This window comes from Dendropsophus ebraccatus, chromosome 3 (genome assembly GCF_027789765.1).
Source record: "Dendropsophus ebraccatus isolate aDenEbr1 chromosome 3, aDenEbr1.pat, whole genome shotgun sequence".
NCBI lineage: Eukaryota > Metazoa > Chordata > Amphibia > Anura > Hylidae > Dendropsophus > Dendropsophus ebraccatus.
In genome coordinates this window covers 6,398,847-6,422,113 of record NC_091456.1, presented here as the reverse complement: position 1 = coordinate 6,422,113, position 23,267 = coordinate 6,398,847, and the positions used below count along the sequence as shown (strand labels likewise).

At 44.6% G+C, this 23,267-nt stretch overlaps 1 protein-coding gene across 2 annotated transcripts in view; it reads left to right on the top strand.

The window, feature by feature from the left end:
* Window positions 1-23,267, top strand: part of RNFT2 (ring finger protein, transmembrane 2) — a 46,553-nt gene that overhangs the window by 3,827 nt on the left and 19,459 nt on the right. For both annotated transcript variants that reach the window (XM_069960753.1, XM_069960754.1), the window contains exons 2-6: window positions 639-859; window positions 2,687-3,189; window positions 6,592-6,668; window positions 8,651-8,751; window positions 14,850-15,003. In XM_069960753.1, the coding sequence (XP_069816854.1) occupies window positions 786-859; window positions 2,687-3,189; window positions 6,592-6,668; window positions 8,651-8,751; window positions 14,850-15,003 (909 nt within the window). In that variant the 5' untranslated portion in view covers window positions 639-785. The remainder of the gene's footprint in view (window positions 1-638; window positions 860-2,686; window positions 3,190-6,591; window positions 6,669-8,650; window positions 8,752-14,849; window positions 15,004-23,267) is intronic.

Here is a 23,267-nt window from a genome sequence, read left to right as displayed (position 1 = left end):
ATCCCCCTCCTCCCCCCTCCCCTCTCCATAGGTTACACAGGGCACGAATGATGTAAAAGAGTGGAGATTTCCTGATAATGAGCAGTGACTGAGAGAGGGGGGGGGGGGAGTCTTTTTAAATGCAGATAATGGCATTTTTTCCTAATAAACCCAATTACAACGTTTCTTAAAATCGCCTGGACAATACTATTGTTTTCTACAAAAATATTTGTTTAACGAAAGTGACTAAAGGGAATATCCAGATTTTTTTTTTTTAATCGCAAAGGCCATCCAAGCCCCCTTGAGGATCAGCTGTCTGAAGCGACCCTGGCAGTCACACAGTCCCTGCAGCCACTCCCATGCTCCCATCAGCTCCAGGTGGCTTCCTTTCATAGTGGTGTATACAGCTATTGCAGCTGCCTTTTTCACTTGAAGGGGATAACACACATACTTTGCAGCCCTCTAAGGAAAGTGAGGTGTTTGCAAAGGACGAACCACCCTGGAGCCGATGTGAGCGTTGAAGAGGCTGCAGAGACTGTGTCAGTACCAGGGTCACTTCAGATTCAGCAGCTTTGTAGCTAAGCCTGATGTTACATGTGCTGTAAATGATAAATCCCCCCTTTGTTCTTATGATTTTGTCTTTTTTTTATATTCATCAGTGGACAGCAGTGTTTTTAGAGGCCCAGTTATTTGGGTCTCTGAAATCTACCTGAAAAGCCAACTATATGAAGATCACCGATGTGCTCAAGACCTGCCGGCAAAAAGAGCGCTGCCTGATCACTGTCCCCATAGACGATACACTTTAAATGTATTGTTTGAAGGTCCTGAGGACAATGCAGAGAAGACACAGCAGCCTGACAGATAATCCTCCTCCAGAAAGGTAACACAAAGCCCAAGGCAACGTCTTCTTACTGTAGATAGTTCATATTTGTGCTGACTTCATTTACAGCAGGTTAAAGGGGTATTCCACTGAAACATAACCTTTGATATGTTGCTGCCTATGGTGAGACTAACAATTCCTTCCATACTTGTTATTATCTATTCAGTCTCCTTCCCCCAGTTCCCCCAGGCTGATGTAAACAAGTCCCTGGCTGGCTTTATCTGCAACATTGTAGCTTCTTTGTAATGCAGGGAGGATTACTCACAGAGAGTTCATTTGCAACTTGACCTCAGATTAATCCTCCCGGCATTAGAAAGAAGCTACAATGTTGCAGATAAAGCCGTCTCAGAAGGGAGGGGGGAAGAGGGGGAGACAGAGAGAAAAGCTCACACACAGATTTTTATGCCTTCAGCAGAAAGCAGCAGCTGAGAACTTAGGGAAGGAGACTGAATAGATATGGAAAGAATTGTTAGTCTCACCATGGGCAGCAACAAATCAGAAGTTATGTTTATGTGGAATACAGGATCACTGTGAAAAGGAAAAAATGCTGATTAGTCATAGAGAGGCATCAGAAGCTGCGAACAGTGAGACCCCTATTGATTGCTAGAAAAAGTGCTGGATCCATTTGCCTCCTGTTGTTTTTTTTGTTTTTTTTTTAGCTCTGTGGTTTGTATACAACCTGCAAGGCAAAGTCTACATAGAACTATATAAGCTCTCTTCATAGAGCCCCCTGGTCCCTATGGCATACCGATACGGCATGGGTCGTCTAGTGGTTAAATAATAACAGGAGGGGGCATTCACTTGTTCCATGCATGTTCCGAACAATAAAAAAATGTGCTAGAGAATGGAATTCTGACTTCCAGGCATCATCATCTCTGCCGAGAGCTCTGAAACTGTTTAAAGGAGAATTCCGGGCAGGGTGCTTTTTTGCCAAAGCGCTGGGGAGGATGAAAGAAATAACGTGCACCTCCCGGGTTCCAGCACTGATGCCTGTATACCACATCTCCGGTCCCGGGCCGCTTCATGGTTAGAGAGGAGACCTGGGATGTGACACATTAAGCCAACTCAGTCAGTCAGTGGCTGTAACAGGGTGCTGCCTCGACCACTGACTGGCCCAGCGTGTCAGTATGGTAGCAAGAAGATTACAGCAGGTTAGACAAATCTAGTCCCTATAGCGCCTAGGACGCCGAAGATTTAGGTATGTCTCTTACCTTCATCTTCAGCTCAATTTGTAGGTAAATCCCTAGGCTAGTAAGGCGGTTTGGTGCACTGGGGGCGGGACTACCGCACCCAGTGCACCAATGGACCCGGCCTGCCCTTCCTAATGAAAATCAGTGGAGTGGGCTGGAGGCGGGCCAGATCGGTGCACTGGGGGCTTTAGTCAGGCACCAAACTTTAAACATACCTTTATCCTCAGCGCCCCATGCACTATAAGGAGTTATCAGCAGGTTACATGCATCTAACCTGCTGATAGTTTCCCCTTATATAGTTTCAGAGCTCCTGGCACCATAATGAACGATGATGCCAGGAACTCTGAATTTCATTCTGTAGCACAGCGTCTGTATTTACGCACCGTGCATGGATGGTGTGAATGCCCCCTAACACTTGACGCTCTTGCAGGTGAAGGGAGTCTTCCTGTAAGTAGTTCTGTTCTTGAAGAAATAAGAGTCTTCAATGTAAAAATGTCTCTGTTCTATATACTGTAGATACTTATTTGCCCCCCATTGAGCGTAGCAATGGTCCAAGCACCAGTGACTACTGTTACAGGGCAGGGTAGTGGTATCGGACATAAGTTGGCCGTCACTATTTGTTGTTCTTCTTCTCCAGGAGTCGAGGTCAGAACCTTAGTGCCGATACAAGTATGGAAGATGGAGTATTTAATGGATTAAAACAAGACAATCCGTCCTCTCAGCATCTGTTCTCCAGTTTAGCGGGTCTCCAGCCTGGTCCCATTACTGTACAGTCTGGTTTAGTTCTGGGATCCACGGCAGGAGGAGCTGATGTCTTCATCCAGATGCCGCCTCCACTTAGAGAAGAAGCCAGCAGTCGCTCAGAGACCAGCACCTTTTCTCACCATCACCATCCTCACCACAGGCAGCAGCCGCAGCCCCCGGCCCACCACCATCAGCAGCATCACTTCCAGCACTCCCACTCCAGGCCCTCACTGCTGCATGCAGCCACAACCGAGCGTCACAGGGAGGAGAACAATGAGGAAGCGGGCACCCCGGCACCCGCCCTGTCTGAGCTCAGGGCCATTGTTTCATGGTTACAAAAGGGACTTCCGTTTATTCTTATTTTACTTGCTAAAGTCTGCTTCCAGCATAAACTCGGTGAGTTACCATTCTCAGGTAACTTTTACTTGATATGTTTTCTTGTTTTTTGTTTTTTTTTTAAGTGTAAGGGTATATTCACACGGGCGGGCTCGCAGCGAGATTCTCGCTGCGAGCCCGGCAGGTCCTGGCAGTTCCCATACACTACATACTTGCTGCGGTCTAAACGACCGCAGCGAGTATGTAATTATACCGCCCTTAACCCCTTCTGCTCCCGCCCGGCTCCCCCGCTGTAAGCATACTATACCTGTCCTTGCTGCACGGGTCCGGCGTCCTGCTCTCCTGTCCGGCCAATTAGTGTGTTGCCCAGCCGTAGCCACTGATTGGCCGGGCGGGAGAGCAGGACGTCGGACCCGTGCAGCAAGGACAGGTATAGTATGCTTACAGCGGGGGAGCCGGGCGGGAGCAGAAGGGGTTAAGGGCGGTATAATTACATACTCGCTGCGGTCGTGTAGACCGCAGCAAGTATGTAGTGTATGGGAACTGCCAGGACCTGCCGGGTTTGCAGCAAGAATCTCGCTGCGAGCCCGCCCGTGTGAATATACCCTAACTGTCATGTAAATTTCACTTTACAGAAACCAATAAGTATCAAAAGTACAAGCGATTTTAAGAAACTCTGTAATCAGTTTTATTAAGCAAAAACGTTTCCTCCTATACTCAAAAAGCTGTTTTCCTACCTCTCCCCCCCCCCCCTTCCCCCTCACTTCAGAAGAAGCAGGATTTCTGTGTCCATTATTCTCTATGGAGAGAGGAGGGGTCGAGGGGGATGAGTGAGCGCAGAGAGGAGAAAAGTCGGCCCTGCTCAGTACAGCATTCTTCAATCTTATCTCACCAAGATCCCAGATAAGCACTGACCTTTCTGACCCCTGAATCCAGCATTTTATGTGTCCAGTCTCCGAACTATACAGCTGCTTCTCTGCTCTCCCCCTCACCCCCTCAATAGGTTATAATGGACTCAGCAAACCCATCTTCACTTTACTCCTCTATAATAAAGACGGCTTTGCCCTGATTATGAGAGATAAGAAGTGAGGGGGGGAGGCTGGAAAACAGCTTTTTGAGTACACAAAGAGGCTTTTTTTGCCTAGTAAAACCTATTACAGAGTTTCTTAAAATTGCTTGTAACATTGATTTTTGCTCAAATATTTTAAATGACAGCAACACTTTAAAGCGACTCTGTACCCACAATCTGATCCCCCCAAACCACTTGTACCTTCGGATAGCTGCTTTTAACCCGAGATCTGTCCTGGGGTCCGTTCGGCAGGTGATGCAGTTATTGTCCTAAAAAATAACTTTTAAACTTGAAGCCCAGTGCCAAACGGGAGTATTTGTGCCCTAACTTTGCACAACCCCTCCGTCCCTCCTCCCCACCCTCCTCATCATTAGAACTGCTCCAGGCAGATTGCCTCCTATTCCCCACCTGTGGCAGCCCGGCACATGGGCTGGATCGTTAAGGACCTGTGCAATGTTCAGCATGGAGAAAATGTTTCAGTGGCATTCCTAATGCTGAAGAGGGTGGGGAGGAGGGACAGAGAGGGTGTGCTAAGTTAGGGCACAGATACTCCCGTTTGGCACGGACTTCAAATTAAAAAGTATTTATTAGGACAATAACTGCATCACCTGCCGAACGGACCACAGGACAGATCTTGGATTTAAAGCAGCTATCCGAAGGTACAAGTGGTTTGGGGGGGGGGACAGATTGTGGGTACAGAGTCGCTTTAAGGCTGGGTTCACACTATGTAAAAACAACTGCTGTATTTCATAACAATGGCGGTTGTTGGGAATTACGGCTGTTGTTTTTACATAGTGTGAACATAGCCTAAGGCTGGGTTCACACTGTGGTTTTGCTGTCCATTTAACATATCTGATTTATGGGGGGAAAAAATTGATGGTAAAAGCGGACGCAGTTGTGTGCCACCTCTCAGGATTCGTTTCCATTTGACTTAAATTATTTGTTTTTAAAGTATCAAACCAGATCTGTTTTTTTAATTTATTTTTTAGTGTACACAAATTAAAAGGTAGCAATTGGCCCAATCGGGCTGATATGGTTCCCTGTATACAGCGCTTCAGGGAACCATATCAGCCCGATTAGGCTGACTGGTTCCCTTTAAGGTTGATAACGTTTTATTTATAGACCAAAAAACAAAAAATGCCCAAAATATATAGTCCTTAACGCACAACAAGATACAAATCAAGCAAAAAAGGATCCACAAAGGGATACAAAGAATGCAGGACAATCAAAAATAAATATTATTGTAATCTTTATTTAAATAATTAATACTTAATAAAATTCATTAAAACAATGAAAAAAGATGAAACAGATGCATACAATAAAGAAATTGGTGAGGGGACATGCATATATACTTTATGGAATAATATATTGCACATGCATAGAGAATGCTCATAGAAATAAGTATAGATGTTGTAATGCAGGCAGCCTCCACTAGATGGCGAACAAATACAAATGCAGGAAGAAAGACATAGAATGGCAAGAGAAAAATAGTTTTTTCTTCAAACAGGCAAAAACCTATAAAGTGCCAAGGGTACTAGATAGGTACCACACAACAGGTGAAGTCACCCAATCATGTTACATGTATACTAACCCAGGAGGATGCGTGTATTTAGCCAAGTCCCTCTCACCCACTCACCCCACGTACGTTTCGCTTAGCTTTATCAAGGGATTGCCTTGCAAACAGTAATAATCCCTAATATACACTCACCGGCCACTTTATTAGGTACACCATGGTAATAACGGGTGGTCTTCTGCTGCTTTAGCCCATCTGCCTCAAAGTTGGCCGTACTGTGCGTTCAGAGATGCTCTTCTGCCTACCTTGGTGGTAACGGTTGGCTATTTGAGTCACTGTTGCCTTTCTATCAGCTGGAACCAGTCTGCCCATTCTCCTCTGACCTCTGGCATCAACAAGGCATTTCCGCCCACAGAACTGCCGCTCACTGGATGTTTTTTTCTTTTTCGGACCATTCTCTGTAAACCCTAGAGATGGTTGTGCGTGAAAATCCCAGTAGATCAGCAGTTTCTGAAATACTCAGACCAGCCCTTCTGGCACCAACAACCATGCCACGTTCAAAGGCCTCACATCACCTTTCTTCCCCATACTGATGCTCGGTTTGAACTGCAGGAGATTGTCTTGACCATGTCTACATACCTAAATGCACTGAGTTGCCGCCATGTGATTGGCTGATTAGAAATTAAGTGGTAACGTGCAGTTGGACAGGTGTACCTAATAAAGTGGCCGGTGAGTGTATACGAATGTACAAGTGTCTCAATGACAGATGAGAAGTTTGTGGAGATCCTCGGTCCACTTAAGCAAATCCTTAGTTGCTCTGAGGAGCCATTTCCCTATACCTGTCATGTTTTTCTAACACTGTAACGGCTTACTCTTCCAGGCATTGCTGTGTGCATCGGGATGGCCACTACTTTTGCTTACGCCAATTCCTCTGTCAAACACCAGGTGTCTTTAAAGGTGAGGATAGCCGCTGGGATGGAACAGTATATCACACGTATATCATGAACTCACAATCACAGGTCCGGTCACATACCTCTTATTTAGTAGGAACAGGACCTCACTCTGTGAACATCCAGGTCCCGGTTGTCAGATCCCTTTCTGTCAGACATATTCAGCCTGTCGTAAGGAGAACTTCTTAAAGGGGTACACCGGCCATTTACATTTTCTTTATATTCTTTTTTTTTTTTTTTGCTTTATAACGCGCACTTTTTAGCATGAAAATATCTTGCTAAAAATGTGTCTGCGTCAGATATGACAGCCCGAGAGTGTCAGACCACCCTGACTGCTTCCCTAATAGTCGGGCACAGTGATGATACAGCGCTGAAACCGACTGCTGAGTGACATGTGCAGCTACTGATAGCAGCACAGTCCTCTCCCTTCTCCTGATGGACACCGATCAGTGAGATCATCACGGGGCAGATGAGAAAACCAGAGGTAATGGCCATTACCTCCAGATTTCCACATGTAAATCCCCATTGGAACTTACTGAGAACGGAAGCTGAAGGACCTGCAGGACCTCCAGTGATGTTACAGTCATATGATTAGTCACATTATTGGGAGACAGGCATCCTATATATACTGTAAGTAGGGATAATCCATATTAAATTCACGTATCTGCCTAACTGTATGTAGCAGAGCGGTGTGTGTCTATGTATTGGTGAAGTAGCACTGTGTGTGTCTGTGGGTATGTTTATGTAGCAGAGTTGTTTGTGTATAGGCATATAGCCACAAGTGTGTCTGTATATTCTTGTAGTAGCACTGTGGATGTCTGGGTATCTTAATGTAGCAGAGCTGTGTGTGTTTGGATGTAGCAGAGCTGTATGTGTTTGTGCATGCAGCAGTGCTGTGTATGTGTGGGTATAATGTACTGTCATAGAGAGATAAACTGGCTCTGTCTCTTCAGTGCATTAACCCCTTCACTGCCTTAGATCGCCAGAGAAGTTTATTATCATGATTTTTTTTCCCTGTTTTTACTTGTCTAAACCACGAGTGTGTCTTGTAATCAGGTGCGACTTATAAAGTTAAAAATACAGTAGTGCTGGAGCTGCATGAAAAATAATAGCTATCCTATTTTTACCTAAACAAACACTTCCCTATTGTCCTGTTGCATCTTTGGGTCCCCCACTGAGGGAGCCTCTTCCACCGGACGATTATCGTTAGCATAATCGTTAACGATTAACGATCTCAAACGACCGCTATTGCGAAAGACCTGAAAACGTTCACTCATTTCCATGGAACGATAATCGTTACTTATGATCGTAATTGCGATCGTATCTTCTTCCGTATTTCTTCGCTATTGCGTTCGTATCTATTGTGAACGACCGAACGATGTCTTATTCAATGCGAACGATTTGCGAACGTTTTGCGAACGTGCAACGATAAAAATAGGTCCAGGTCTTATAAAGCGATCAACGATTTCTCGTTCGGTCGTTAATCGTTACTGCATTTCAACCGAACGATTATCGTTTAGATTCGAACGATTTAACGATAATCTGAACGATAATCGTCCGGTGGAATAGGGCCCTAAGTCCGAAACAGACTTCTCTGGGCAGTGACAGCCCACTCAGCCAATCACTGACTGAAGCGGGACAGCGCTGCGGCTAGTGATCGGCCAAATGGGCTGTCAGTGCCCAGACAAGTCCATGTCAGGAGTAGCAGCCAGAGCGTTCAGCGGGGGACCTGAAGATACAACAGGAGGACCCCGGGGGGAAACGTCATTAGGTAGAAATAGCATGTCTATCATTTCTTATGCAGCTCCAGCACTATATCAAAACATTCCAATGGCCAGAGTACCCCTTTAAATGATGCTTACACTATTTTAGGGACAAATACTATTCTACCTGTATTGAAATTATCTTTGTGGGTTTTCTGTTTGTAACCAGTTTTTTCCCTTTCATCAGAATTACATTGTAATTGTTTCCTTTTCTGTCATCATTCAGGAGAAGCGATCTCTCTTTACCGTATTTTGGATTGTGTTGTTCTTAATGGGGAATACGCTTTACCTGCTTTATAGCTTCCGGTCTCAGCAGCTGTACTATAGGTGAGTGTAAATGGTACTTGTCATTTCAGGCCAAGCTGTCCTATGAGTGCATGAGGAGCAGCACTGTTGCTGGCCATTATATTACTTGTATATGGCATTGTCACCAGGTTTCTGCTCTTCAGGCATCATCTCTGCCGTTCAGTTGTCACTTAGTGTTTGTAGTGGCAGTTATAATGTTTCCCCATACACTAGACACACACATAAGAATTAGCTACAGCATAAAGGACATTATATGGCAGCACCAGCAGTGTAAGCTGTGAATCAAGCATTGGGTGAGATATAACATAATCCCTTAGGAGCTGAATTAGATGGATGGAGCTGTCTTTTCAGACTGATAAGTTTAAAGGGGTGTTCTCAACTGCTGGTAATTTAGCTCTGCACCGCTGAGAACCTAGGCAACCACTGGGGGCCAAACTACTAAAAAAAGCAAAAAAAAAAAAATGTGATGGTGCAATTGCTTTAAAGCATATCTATCATTTAAACAAACCTCTGACAGGTCATAGCGACATGTCAGAGCTTTGTATCTATGGGGGTCCGGGTGCTGAAACCCCCAACGATCGTTAGAATGAAGGGATAGTAGGCAGAATTATAATGAAGTCCTATGGAACTTCCAGTAATGGCTGTGCCAAAAGTTCCATAGGGCTCCATTATAATTCCGTTGACTGCTGCTTTAGCAGTGAGATGGAGCTGAGGAGGCAGAGCGTGCGCTGCTGAGCCCCGTCACTCTAACCATCGCCACCCGGACCGATACAAACCTCTGACGTGTCGCTGTGTCGCTATGACATGTCAGAAGTTTGTTTAACGATAGTTACACTTCAGTACATTCATATTTTGCAGCAGTTTTTGGGTTGTCATGAAAGAACAACCCATACAAAGTAAGGCCACGTTCACACAACCATTTTCAACGGACGTTATTTGATACTGAAAATAATGACCGTTGTTTAGCATACTTTGGCACATAGGTACTCTATTCTAGTTCACGTTGATGATGGCCCTTTTGGGTGTTTTTTTTTTTTTTTTTTTTTTTTTTAAAGGTCCTTTAAATTTAGTATAAAAGATGGTAAATAAAAACACTGCATGTGAGAAACTTAAAATAATGGCCACCAATTAATGTCATTAACGTTGGTTCAACGGCCGATGCGAACAGCGGCCATTATTTTATACGTTGTGTGAACTAACGGCTGTTATTTCCGTAGACTTCAATGGGAATCATTGAAGACTGAAAACAACGCCTGTTGTATTAAATTAAAATGGTGGCCGTCATTTGCTGACATTGTGCAACCATGGCCTAAATCTGTATTTTACATCAGTTCTGCTCACAATTCTGTTAGGTTCACTATAGTTACTTTCTTTTATGTTGTGTGTTTTCATTTAATTTCTTACTTTTATTTTTTAGGTTATGACTTAGCCATGTGTAGCCTGTGAGTATTTTCAGTTTTGTTTTCGCTTTATTTTATTTGTTTCCTCTTTTTTTTTTTTTATTATCACTTTTTTTTTTCTTTTTTACAAACTTATGAAAAGCAATGTCATAGAGCGGGGGAATAGAGTACGGTGAAGAATGAGCTGAGAGTCAAAGATCATTAGACTAAGATTAAGAACGCGTCTGTCACCTCACATTGGAAGGATTGTTCGCAGCTCAGTGAAGGTCATTTCTCCACCATTGCTATCTTGTAATTGGGACAAAGTGTCATGACGCTCGCTCAGGGAGCTCACTTGGTTTGTTCTAAGCAAAGTCAGTGACAGCGTAGCGATTATTCTTTGTCTGCTTTAGCTTTATAATAAACTGTATATAAACCTAAAAGTGGAAATAGAGAACCCTGTGACACCATAAAAACTGTTACTATTACTTCACATCCACTTCGTATTCTAAAAGGTAAGTAAGTCGTGCTGTCCCATCTCAGGTGCTGAGGTTATATATTAACCTCTATAAGCCGTAAAGGTTAAAGTGTCCCTGTCATTATAACTTTCAAAATCTACAGTAAATCAACAGTTGATGTGATATAAACCAAGTTTGCTATTTAAATTCATTATTTATTTTGTAATGATGTAAAACAAAGCTATACTTACTATATCTAGGTCCAGTCTCCTGAAGACTGCTATATAACAGCTATACTTACTATATCCAGGTCCAGTCTCCTGAAGGCAGCTATATAACAGCTATACTTACTATATCTAGGTCCAGTCTCCTAAAGGCAGCTATATAACAGCTATACTTACTGTATCCAGGTCCAGTCTCCTGAAGGCAGCTATATAACAGCTATACTTACTGTATCCAGGTCCAGTCTCCTGAAGGCTGCTATATAACAGCTATACTTACTGTATCCAGTTTCCTGAAGGCAGCTATATAACAGCTATACTTACTGTATCCAGGTACAGTCTCCTGAGGGCTGCTATATAACAGCTATACTTACTGTATCCAGGGCCAGTCTCCTGAAGGCTGCTATATAACAACTATACTTACTGTGTCCAGGTCCAGTCTCCTGAAGGCAGCTATATAACAGCTATACTTACTGTATCCAGGTCCAGTCTCCTGAAGGCTGCTATATAACAGCTATACTTACTGTGTCCAGGAACAGTCTCCTGAAGGCAGAACACAGGAAGTGCTGTGTTTTCCATGATGACTAAAAAAAATAATACATGTAAATTGCAAAGTTGCTTTATTTCACATCTACTATTGATTTAGGTGAGGGGTAGGGAACCTTGGCTTTCCAGCTGTTGCAAATCTACAACTCCCATCACACCTGGACAGCCAAAGCTTTTAGCTTTAGGTTTTAGAAGTTATAATGACAAAGACACAAAGCTATCAAAAAGTAAATCATTGTAAGATCCCCGTGATCTCTATAATAATCCAAATCATAGGGATACGTCAGTGAAAAATTTAAAAGAAAGGGAAGCAAAAAGAGGGCATTTCTCACCAGTTTTCTCTCTACAGGCTGTTAATCATTCAGTTCTCCTTGAGCTAATTTCTCCTTTTTCCCCTCCCCCTCTCCATAGACTTCTCAAGGCAGCATGTAACTTGATCCCTAAGTGATGAATGTACACGTAATTTGAATAATTAATGCATGAGGCTTGGGGAGGAGAAGGAGGGGTAGCCCACAAATAAAGAAGAAGGCATGTTTCTCCAATAACTATAGACTATATAAACTGTGCTATAGAAAACCTAGTATCTGCCAGCAGTACGCACTGTCTGTATCCAGCACAGAAAAGAGGAAAAGGTTCCGACCTGTTGCATTCTCATTTATACACCAACCTTTTATGCGGCACATTATCTAATATTATAGAAAAGTCCAGATACACAATATTCACAGCCTCCCCCAGGTCCAGTCTATATACTCAGCCTCCCCCAGGTCCAGTCTATATACTCAGCCTCCCTGACATTCAGTCTATATACTCAGCCTCCCCCAGGTCCAGTCTATATACAAATTCACAGCCTCCCCCAGGTCCAGTCTATATACTCAGCCTCCCCCAGGTCCAGTCTATATACACATCCACAGCCTCCCCGAGGTCCAGTCTATATACACATCCACAGCCTCCCCGAGGTCCAGTCTATATACTCAGCCTCCCCCAGGTCCAGTCTATATAAACATCCACAGCCTCCCCCAGGTCCAGTCTATATACTCAGCCTCCCCCAGGTCCAGTCTATATACTCAGCCTCCCCCAGGTCCAGTCTATATACTCAGACTCCCCCAGGTCCAGTCTATATACTCAGCCTCCCCCAGGTCCAGTCTATATACTCAGCCTCCCCAGGTCCAGTCTCTATACACATCCACAGCCTCCACAGGTCCAGTCTCTATACACATCCACAGCCTCCCCCAGGTCCAGTCTATATACACATCCACAGCCTCCCCCAGGTCCAGTCTATATACTCAGCCTCCCCCAGGTCCAGTCTATATACTCAGCCTCCCCCAGGTCCAGTCTATATACTCAGCCTCCCCAGGTCCAGTCTCTATACACATCCACAGCCTCCCCAGGTCCAGTCTCTATACACATCCACAGCCTCCCCAGGTCCAGTCTATATACACATCCACAGCCTCCACCAGGTCCAGTCTATATACTCAGCCTCCCCAGGTCCAGTCTCTATACACATCCACAGCCTCCCCAGGTCCAGTCTCTATACACATCCACAGCCTCCCCCAGGTCCAGTATATGTGGAGTCTGTCAGGGTTCTATCATGATGTCTATTGCTTTGAAAGAAAAGAATAGCGTTCCATGGTGCTCTGAGTATGACAGAGTCTGGCGAGAGTGAAACCAAAGAAGCCCAAAATAGGTAACAATAACCCACGTCCAAACACCTTAAACCAAACCAAAAACGTTCAAAACATATAAGTCACACATAAACAATAAAACTGATTGCTTGATGACAATACTCAATATGGAACCAAGACACACAGGAAGTGTACCCGGCCGAACACCCTGAGCCAGCCGAACACCCTGAGGAAATAAGTCACTGCACTCAATCGATTTCCCCCCTGTCGGCCGGCTCTGGGCGTGGGGCCGGCTCTGGGCGTGGGGCCGGCTCTGGGCGTGGGGCCGGCTCTGGGCGTGGGGCCGGCGCTGGGCGTGGGGCCGGCGCTGGGCGTTGGGCCGGCTCTGGGCGTTGGGCCGGCTCTGGGCGTTGGGCCGGCTCTGGGCGTTGGGCCGTCTCAGGGCGTTGGGCCGTCTCAGGGCGTTGGGCCGTCTCAGGGCGTTGGGCCGTCTCAGGGCGTTGGGCCGTCTCAGGGCGTTGGGCGGGCTCTGGGCGTTGGGCCGGCTCAGGGTGTTAGGCCGGCTCTGGGCGTTGGGCCGGCTCAGGGTGTTAGGCTGGCCGGGTACACTTTCTGTGTGTCTCGGTTCCATATTGGCCATATTTCCTTCTTACCACACTGAAGCACCACCTGCTCTTCTGCTCCTGATTTTCCTTATTATGTTGTCATCACGCCACCAGTTTTAGGAGATTTTTTGTTTGTGACTTTTATGCGTTTTATTTGATGTGATTCAATACTTACTTTTTCCCATACGTCCGTCTCTGGTCCGTTTCCAGTCCGTTTTTGGTTTGGTTTGCAGAGAGGGAAAATCTCACAGGAAAAAGTTGTGGATGAGATTTCCAATAAGTTTCTTGTACTTGTTATATGCAAATCTTTCCTGACTAGTCTGTGTGGGGCTGAGGACGCCATCTGACAGTCGTGTTTACCACTCAGAGTTGTAATGTAGGTATATTGTGTATTCTTTGTGAGGGGCAGGGATAAGATTGGCCGTTATTAACTTATTGAGCATCCATTATGTATTGTTCCGCTTCCCAGACAATCCCGCCGACTTTTAGACAGTTTATTTAGCTGTCTCCTTAGCGCTTCTGATCCCTTTAGTTTAATATCGGAGCCATGGAAGAGATGAAGGCAATTTCATTGTCTCATCTGACAGGTTATTGTGCCGTATAGTGTGCACTATACCTGAGACTAAATCTTGTCAAATAGAAAAGCCTAATGTCTCCAACAATGCTGATTACAGGTATCAAAGTAATGGGCAATTTGCTGAGGCAACAAATCCCCGGAGGGCAGCGCTCAGGCGTCGCGCTGCTCTAATTGGCTTATTTGTGGATGATGTCAAGAACTGTAAACCAAGGCATTTAGGGACAAGCAACTTCTGCCTTCTCTTTAAACTTACACTGTGCTATGGATTCCTTTTATAATTAAAGGGGTTATCCAGCTGATTTCAGAAAGTTATTTAGATTTAAAATTTACTTCTATTTAAAAATCTCCAGTCTTCCAGTACTTATCAGCTGCTGTATCTCCTGCAGGAAGTGGTGTATTCTCTTCAGTCTGACACAGTGCTCTCTGCTGCCACCTCTGTCCATGTCAGGAACTGTCCAGAGCAGCAGCAAATCCCCATAGAAAGCCTCTCCTGCTCTGGACAGTTCCTGACATGGACAGAGGTGGCAGCAGAGAGCACTATGTCAGCCTGGAGAGAATACACCACTTCCTGCAGGATATACAGCAGCTGGTAAGTACTGGAAGACCAGACATTTTTAGATAGAAGTAATGTACGACTTTCTGACAACCCTTGAATTGTTGCTCCTAATAAATGATCCTTCTTTTACCGTATTCCTTTTGTTCATTCTGCAGCCTTATCTTTCTGAAGCCGAACTTGGAGACTATGGATTTCTTTGAGCTGATGTGGATCGTGGGGATCTCAGACTTTGTTCTGAAATACATCACAGTATCTCTGAAGTGTCTCATCCTCGCTCTCCCTAGGATTGTGATAGCTGTGAAGTCTAAGGTAACTAAACCTAATAATGGCTTCACTGCACCAACGACATCACCCATCATTGGCAGGATGGTGAAGGATTCATGGGAGGGCATTCATTTTTTGATTCAATGGGAAATTTTATAACAAATTTATAGTATGTTCCAGTGTAGTTAAAGGAGAAGTCCGGCCATTTTTAAAACAGGCAGGGGGGGATGTAATAACCAGTCCTAACTTGGGCCCTGTGCCCACGGTGAGAGGCAGGACCGGCCACGAGACCCCCGCCAGAAGGCATTTCCCCCTGAGTTGTGATGAAGTCAGAAAGAAAATGCCTGTCCCGTCTGATGGACAGTCTGCTCTGCCAATCAGTAAGTGGAGCAGCGTCTTGTCCCTGAGCAGCCAGTCCATCAGCTGGGTTGTGATGTGTGCAGCGCTGGAGATGCTGGAGCACGGCGGGGGTCCCAGAGCAGCCATCCGGGGCTAAAGAGGCACAGGGAGAGGTGAGTTAATACTCTTTGTTACTTTCCGCCCTGCTTTTTGTTTTAAACCCCCCCCCAGAGGCCGGACTTCTCCTTTTAAGGGGAACTCCAATAATTTTTTTCTTCTTTAAATGAACTGGTGTCAGAAAGTTATATAGATTTGTAATTAAAGGGGTACTCCGGGCTGGAGGGCTTTTTTTGCGTAGGAGGGTAGATGGTGGTGGATGAGGTGGAGGAGGTGGAGGAGGTGGATGAGGGCAATGACGTCCTCTTACCTCATCGTTGTGTACCTCATCACGCCACTCCCGGTCCGCGCTGCCCGGCCGCTTCTTGGTCACTGATGCAGGCTTCAAACGTTTCAAGTCCGCTCAGCCAGTCAGTAGCAGAGGCTCTCGGGCAGTTTTCACAAAACGCAGCATGCTGAGAGGGTGGCGTTTTTTCTCCCATAGACTTTAATGGGATTGTTCTGGTTATCTCAAAAACGCTATTGCTGTGCGTATGGTGTTTTTTTTTTCTGTTTTTTTTTTTTTTTTCGCCTTTTGTGGTCCAGCGGGGAGGTCATGTGATGGCAGCGGGAAAAAAAAGTTCAGCACACAAAAACACCTAACCCACAAATAAGATGATTCACACATAAAGTCAAATGCATGAAAATAAAAACGCATTGGCAGTTCTTCTGGCGTTTTTTTTGGAGGCCTGAAAAACACCACAAAAAAGGATGTGTGAGGGCGTCCTTATCAGTCTGAGCCAGATGTGGATTCAGGAGTTATGGGGAGAGGAGGGTTATCAGTGTTTTTGTGCTGGCTTTGGTTTACAGTTGTCACAATTTTTTTTTCTGTGTTTTGCGCAAAAATTGACAGCATTGCACAAGCAACTTACAAACTTTTTACATTTGTTTTCTGGTGAATGTATTGATAAATCCCCTCCCCCCATATGACGTATGGCCATTATTATGACAATCACACATTCAGGACGTTATGTGATGTCGGCTATCATCCTCAATCCACAAAAGATTCATCCGTAATCCATGTTTTTTTTACATATTTGCAGACATTTTTCCAGATCTATTGAGTTTCCAGCATGATGTCCGTCCTTTATAGGGACAAAGCATCTAAGGATTCTACGCTATTTTGTCCGATGTTTTTTACAGACCCTGCAGCAGCGTTTACAGACTCCTTTCCCATAGTAAACATGCACTTTATACAAAGCTAAAACCCCACGAAATGTAAAGCTGAAGGTTTCACTTCTAATGTAATAACTAAAAGCAGCGAACACTTAGAATACGCAGAATCAGCTCCATTACCTCATTGCACGGAATAATCAATAGACGCCTCCCGCTCGGCTCTATTAGGCCGGACATTAGTGTTGCTGTTTCTGACCACATGATGCAAGTTGCTGTGACTCCCTTCAAAAACCAGTTAAGTGGTCTGTTATTGAATGAACTCTAGTATGACCATTACACTGACCTATTACATAAGGTAATGGAGGAATAAGCAGCCGATGAGTCAGATATAGATAGGACCTAGTGATTTCATGTGACTGGTAAAAGCTTATCCATTCATGTTAATAGAACTGTACTGCACCATTGCTGAGATCTTCTGCTGTCCATTACCAGGCTGGTGCTAAAATATATGCAGGTCATCAGTGGGCAACGCTTGCTCAAACGTATCAGTACTTTTTTAAGGGAGAAGTCCAGACTTATTTTTTAAAAGAGTCGGGGAGGAGGTGGCTGAACATAACAACGTGCACCAACCTCCCCGGCTCCCGCGATTGGGTCCTCTGTCCTCCGCTCTGGATTCCAGTCCCGCAGCTAACTGGCTGAGTGGGCCTGACACCTTACCACGAGGATCCCCACTCAGACCACAAATTGGCTTGGGGACCGAGAACCGGAGCGGAGAACAGCAGACCACAGCGCTGGAATCGGGGAGGTTGGTGCATGTTGTTATATTCAGCCACCTCCTCCCCGGCTCTTTTGTAAAAAAAAGTCAAAGCCCAAACTCCTCTTTCAAGGCTGATTATCGTCAGGGTGTGTTGCTAGAAAGTGCGGCTCATCATTGGCCTGTCCCAGAGACTCCATTCTGTGGTCAGGCGGATTATGCCGTCTGCCCACAGAATGGACAGGTTTATTCTTCATGCGGACGTCGGAATCCACCTGACCATAGAATGGAGTCTATGGGACAGGCGGAGAGTAAAGCCAGAGTGCATGGGGAGTAGCAAGTAAACCGTAGTGTGTACATACCCACACTGTGTAAACAGTAGATGTGCGGCTTACAGTAAATGGAAACTGACAGCACAGATATGTATATGTTGGGGTCTGGGATATACTTATCTGTGCTGTAAGTTTCTAGATCACACAGCAGTACATACTTACCATCCGCACATACTTACCATCCATACTGCCAGCTCCCGTCCCGCTCTGTGGGCGCTGCTGTGTTTTCAGGCTGTTGCCCCACCTCCTTTGGCTGTCAGTAATTTTGGAAGAAGCAGGGCGGCAGCCTAAAGTTACAGCAGCGGGAGGACAGGAACTGACACAAGCAGCGAAAATGGTAAGTATGCACTGAATGTATGATTTGGAAATTGACAGCACGTTTGGTACATACTTTACCTTCTGTACTGCTTATGATGCAGCACTGTCAGTTGCTGTCCTGCCGCTGTTACGCGTGGAGTCTGCTCCAGGGTGGCTGCTCCATGATTGTCCCAGGTTGATTTGGTATTGGCAGTGTATTGGCTCATATACACTTTTCTGTGTAGGGGGATATTATTTGTCTTTTCACATGATTATATAGTGTATTCTGTATTGTATACAGCGGTTGTTGAGCCAGTTGATGTTCCCGCTTGGAAGCAAGTGGGACTTGTTGCACTATTTGCCACTTTATCTTAGGGCACCTTATTTCAGTGCACAGTTTGATTATGAATTTGTTTAGTTTACCTATGTATATATTTGTCTGGAATCATATTCTTGTATACGCACATTGGTGTATATTTATTTATTCATATATATTTATGTATTGTTCTAATGTCCAATACCTGCAGTTCATGTACAATTTTGTATTTATAAGTCTGATTATTGATTATGTCTTGGATCATGATAGCAATATTACTTGTTAGCAGCCCCCTGATGGTTTATACCCGTTGAATATTTTTGGGTTAACCTTAGATTTGTTGTCCCTTATGGGAATTTTGAGTGTTTTTAATCATGTTTTTTAGTGTGTTTATTCCTTTTTTTCATTACAATAAAATTATCCTTTTGTGATGTAAGTAATGACAATTCCTGTACAGTGCTAAAGAATATGTTGGCACTTTATGCTTAAAGGAATTAAAATAGAAAATCCAGAGGAGGACATGAAGTTCACTTTCTGCAGACGGCTTCTTTTTTCGTTTGTCTGATACTTGGGAGGTTTGTTAGCAGAATGGTTTTAAACCCAAATTAAAACCCACTGTAGTCTGACCTAAATATACATGTTCCTGACAAACTTTGCTGCGACACAAAAGTAGGTCATTGTAGTGCTATAATAGTAATTAGCGGATGCAGCTATATGTCTAAGTCACTTATGCTCCGCAAAACAAAATAGATGTATATCCATGGTTAATATGTCAATTCTATCTCTGGCCAGAAGACATAGATTGTGCAGATACCGTAGCCCTGTGATGTCTGTACGATGCCAGACATTGCTGAAACAGCACTTACATCCCCAGTGGGTATTCTGGGAGCAGTGCATGGCCAGAGAATGTGAGACTTAAAGGGGTACTCCGGTGAAAAAATACTCCAGCTGCTGTATGTCCTGCAGGAAGTGTTGTATTCTTTCCAGTTTGTCCATGTCAAGAACTGTCCAGAGCAGCAGCAGATCCCCATAGAAAACCTCTCCATGGTCAGAGATTCAGCTATATCTGAGTGTTTCTTTCAGACATAAACTGGCTACAGAGGACTGATCTGCGATCAGAGACACTGGCTGACAGCTCAGCGTCTCTCTGATCAAAGAATTGACATGTCATGCACAAGCGCTCCCATAGAGAAACAATGTCACACTGAGGCGGACAGGATTCGCGGAATTCCGCCGATTTTACTCCGTGTGAACTGGCCCTAAAGATGGGTCCACACATAGTATTTTTGTTGATATTTTTTACCAAAGCCATGAGTGGAAGTAACATAGAGAAAAACTACAATGGAGATGTTTGGAGCCAGCACCCAGGAGGTGTTGGTAAAAATACTAACCAAACTGAGTTCCATATACTGACCGAAACGCTGTGTGTGAACCGAGACAAAGGCTAGACATAGAAATGACAGCGGGTGTTTGTTGGCGGTTCCAGAGGTCTTGATTTTTGCTTTTGTTGTCGCTTTCTGTTCCTATCTAACAAGAGTAAATACATAAATGGCCGAAGATGAAAACCTGATGGACCCACAATGTCACTGACGCAATGCAAGATGGATCTTTTATATGTATTCTAGAGCAAAGATGAACTTGTGACACCGGAGCGATAGCTAATTTCCTCCCGCTTACTCCATTGACGGCAAAAGACTCCACCGCCATTGTCTGTCTGCTTACAGATACACAACATCGCCGGCCACCTTTCTGCTATTCAGTGGCGTACACTCGGAATGAATGGGAAATGTGGCGGATTCAGAAAGATTTGCACTTGTGAAGCTCTTTTCTATAATACATAGAGGAAGCGTCTAACCTTGACATGAGCTTGTTGTGGAGCAATCCTTTTGTTTGAGATTAATACGTGAAATTCCGTCTGTGTTTTTCCCGATGGACGTTTAAAAAAAAATTACTTTCAGAATCGCTTAAAAACATAAAAAGTTTATCAATTCCAGCATTTCCATTCATCGTGAAAACTTTTCTTCATTTTCCGCAGGTTGCGCTATGGCAATAACCCTTTGTCTTGTAAGTAGGCCTGGCCCCATTGTAGTTCAGTCATTGTACCTTTCCATTGGTTGACAATTCCCAGCCTATCATTGGCAGACAAGTGCCACCGGCAGATCAATTAACTTTTGGCACACGCGGATGGCAGCCGGGCAGCTCTTCATTTGTCCCTGGCCCTGCTCCAAGCTGAGCTCCCCCTCCTTTTTCCCCTTTTCTTCAGCATTTTTTTTTGTTTTTGGAGAGAATTAATATGCTAAAGCTGAAGAGACAGGAATGATCTCTCCTGAGATAAATTGCTTCATCGGAAAAGGTTGAGAGTCGCTCGGCAGCCCCCACCGCCATCTACCGACAAATGGGAGCAGTCATTAATCCTTGTCATCTTGCTGGTGGATGATAGGGAAGGAAAGGCACCCCAGATTCTCACCAAGGCTTTGTCTCGCATGAAGGATTCATCTTTTTTTTTCTCAGATGAAATCAGCGTCGGACTGAGCAACTCTAATGGGAAGCTTTTATTAACTCTGCACAATGCGCCATATCAGATGGCTGGAGTGCTGTCATATCAGGAGGCAGCGCCGTGTTACCGGAGAGTTCACTATCTAACATGAATTTGTGGCAGATTTTTTTTTTTTTTTTACTCCATAGTTTGTAATGAATGTTTTAGTAACCTGCACAGACTACAGTTATTGCTGCGGTATAACGTGGTCCTGGGTCAGAGGTCATTGCCACAGATGTAGCAGAGCTACGTTATCCCATTTTTTTAGTTTGATAACGCGTCAGTAGGACTATGAGTAAACATGATTCCTTATCTTAACCCCTTAAGGTCAAAGCCAATTTTCGTTTTTGCGCTTTTGCTTATTCCATTTTAAGTTTAAAAGTCAACAGCGCTTGCATTTTTTCACCTAGAGACGTATATGAGCGCTTATTTATTGCGAAACCGATTGTACTTTGCAATGACAGGCATTATTTTTCCATAACATATGCTGCGAAACCGGAAAAAAATAATTTGCGCTGTCAAATTGAAAAAAAAACTAATTTGTTTTGATTTCGGGGAGTTTTGCATTTACGCCGTCCGTCCTATGGTAAAACTGACTTGTTATGCATGTTCCTCAAGTCGTTACGATTACTATGATATATAACATGTATAACTTTTATTGTATCTGATGGCCTGTAAAAAATTCAAACCGTTGTTAACAAATATACGTTCCTTAAAATTGCTCCATTCCCAGGCTTATAGCGCTTTTATCCTTTGGTCTATGGGGCTGTGTCAGGTGTCATTTTTTGCGCCATGATGCGTTCTTTCTATCGGTACCTTGATTGCGCATATACGACTTTTTGATAGTTTTTTATAAAATTTTTTCTGGATTTGATGCGACCAAAAATGCGCAATTTTGCACTTTGGAATTTTTTTGCGCTGACGCCATTTACCGTGCGAGATCAGGAATGTGATTAATTAATAGTTCGGCCGATTACGCGCGGCGATACTAAATATGTTTATTTATTTATTTATTTATTAATTTATATTTATAAAATGGGAAAAGGGGGGTGATTTGGACTTTTATTAGGGGAGGGGATTTTTTTATTAATAAAAACACTTTTTTACTTTTTTTTTTTTTTACTTTAACTAGAAGCCCCCCTGGGGGGCTTGTATATACACAGCATTGATCTCTCATAGAGATCAATGCTGTGTATATACACAGCAAAGATCGATCAGATCGGTCATAGATTACTATGGCCTGCTGCAGGCCATAGCAATCTATTGCCGAGCCGGGATCAGCGTCATTCCGACGCTGAGGCCCGGCACGGGCAGAAGAACGGATCTCCCCCCCCCCCCCCCCCGCGATCGCATCGCGGGGGGGAGATCCGTCCCACTAGACACCAGGGACACGGAGAGCACAGCATCTAAGTGCAGCTGTCAGGTTTGACAGCTGCACTTAGAGGCTTAATTAGCCGGCGCGGCAACGGGAACCACGCCGGCTAATAGAGGCACTGCCCGGCTGCACGTGTCAGCCGGGATCAGCGCCGTTCAGAGCGGGGTCCCGGCGGGACCCCTCTCTGAACACCCCGAGCGGCACCATGACGTGTCAGATACGTCATGGGTCGCTAAGGGGTTAAAGGGAATTCCGGCTTAAAGAGAACCAGTCATAAACAATTTTTTTTTAAATTAATTCTTCCGTTTAATTTAAATCTTTTTTTTAATTGATATTTGTCAATATAATTCATTTTATGGACCGCAAACTTACGCCCGTAGTCTACTTACACTTCCCGAGCGCCCTATGTAGCGATCTGACAGCAGTCTTTTACTTGGAAATCTTCACCTAGCCCCGGACACCCCACAGAACCTTTTGGATCGGCAAAGAAAAGTGGAAAAATGAAGAAATCACCACTACGTACGGGACCACATGTTACGCTACGGGCGTAAGTTACGGCATTTCCAAACAATGGTCTGGTTAATTTTTTACGGCGCCGCCTACGATCCTGGCGTAAGTTTGTACGTGGTGTGAACTGTGCCACCGTACATCGTATACTTTCCATTGTACGCAAATTACGCACGTCTCCGGCCGCTTATTCACGGAACGCGCTACGAACTTCATGTACGCTGGAACTTCACAAATTCCTCCACAAATTCAGCTCTGCAGCAGCTCTAAATAATGCTTCATAAAAATTAATGAACGTTGGCTTTTTAATATGCCGGTCTTGAAGAAATGTACAGTACACTGGATTAACACCTTAACGATGTAGGGCGTATATTTCGCCCTATTGCCGGTAAGGGAGTTCAGAGCGGCGGTCCCGGGTGCCGCTTGTAGCCCGGGACCGCAGGTATTAGCGGGCACGGTCCGATCGCCGTGCCCGCTAATACAGTAATCAGATGCAGCTGTCAAACATGACAGCTGCATCCGATTACCAGATTCGGCTGTTCCCTGGTGTCTAGTGGCGGAGATCGCTCCCCCGGGACGTT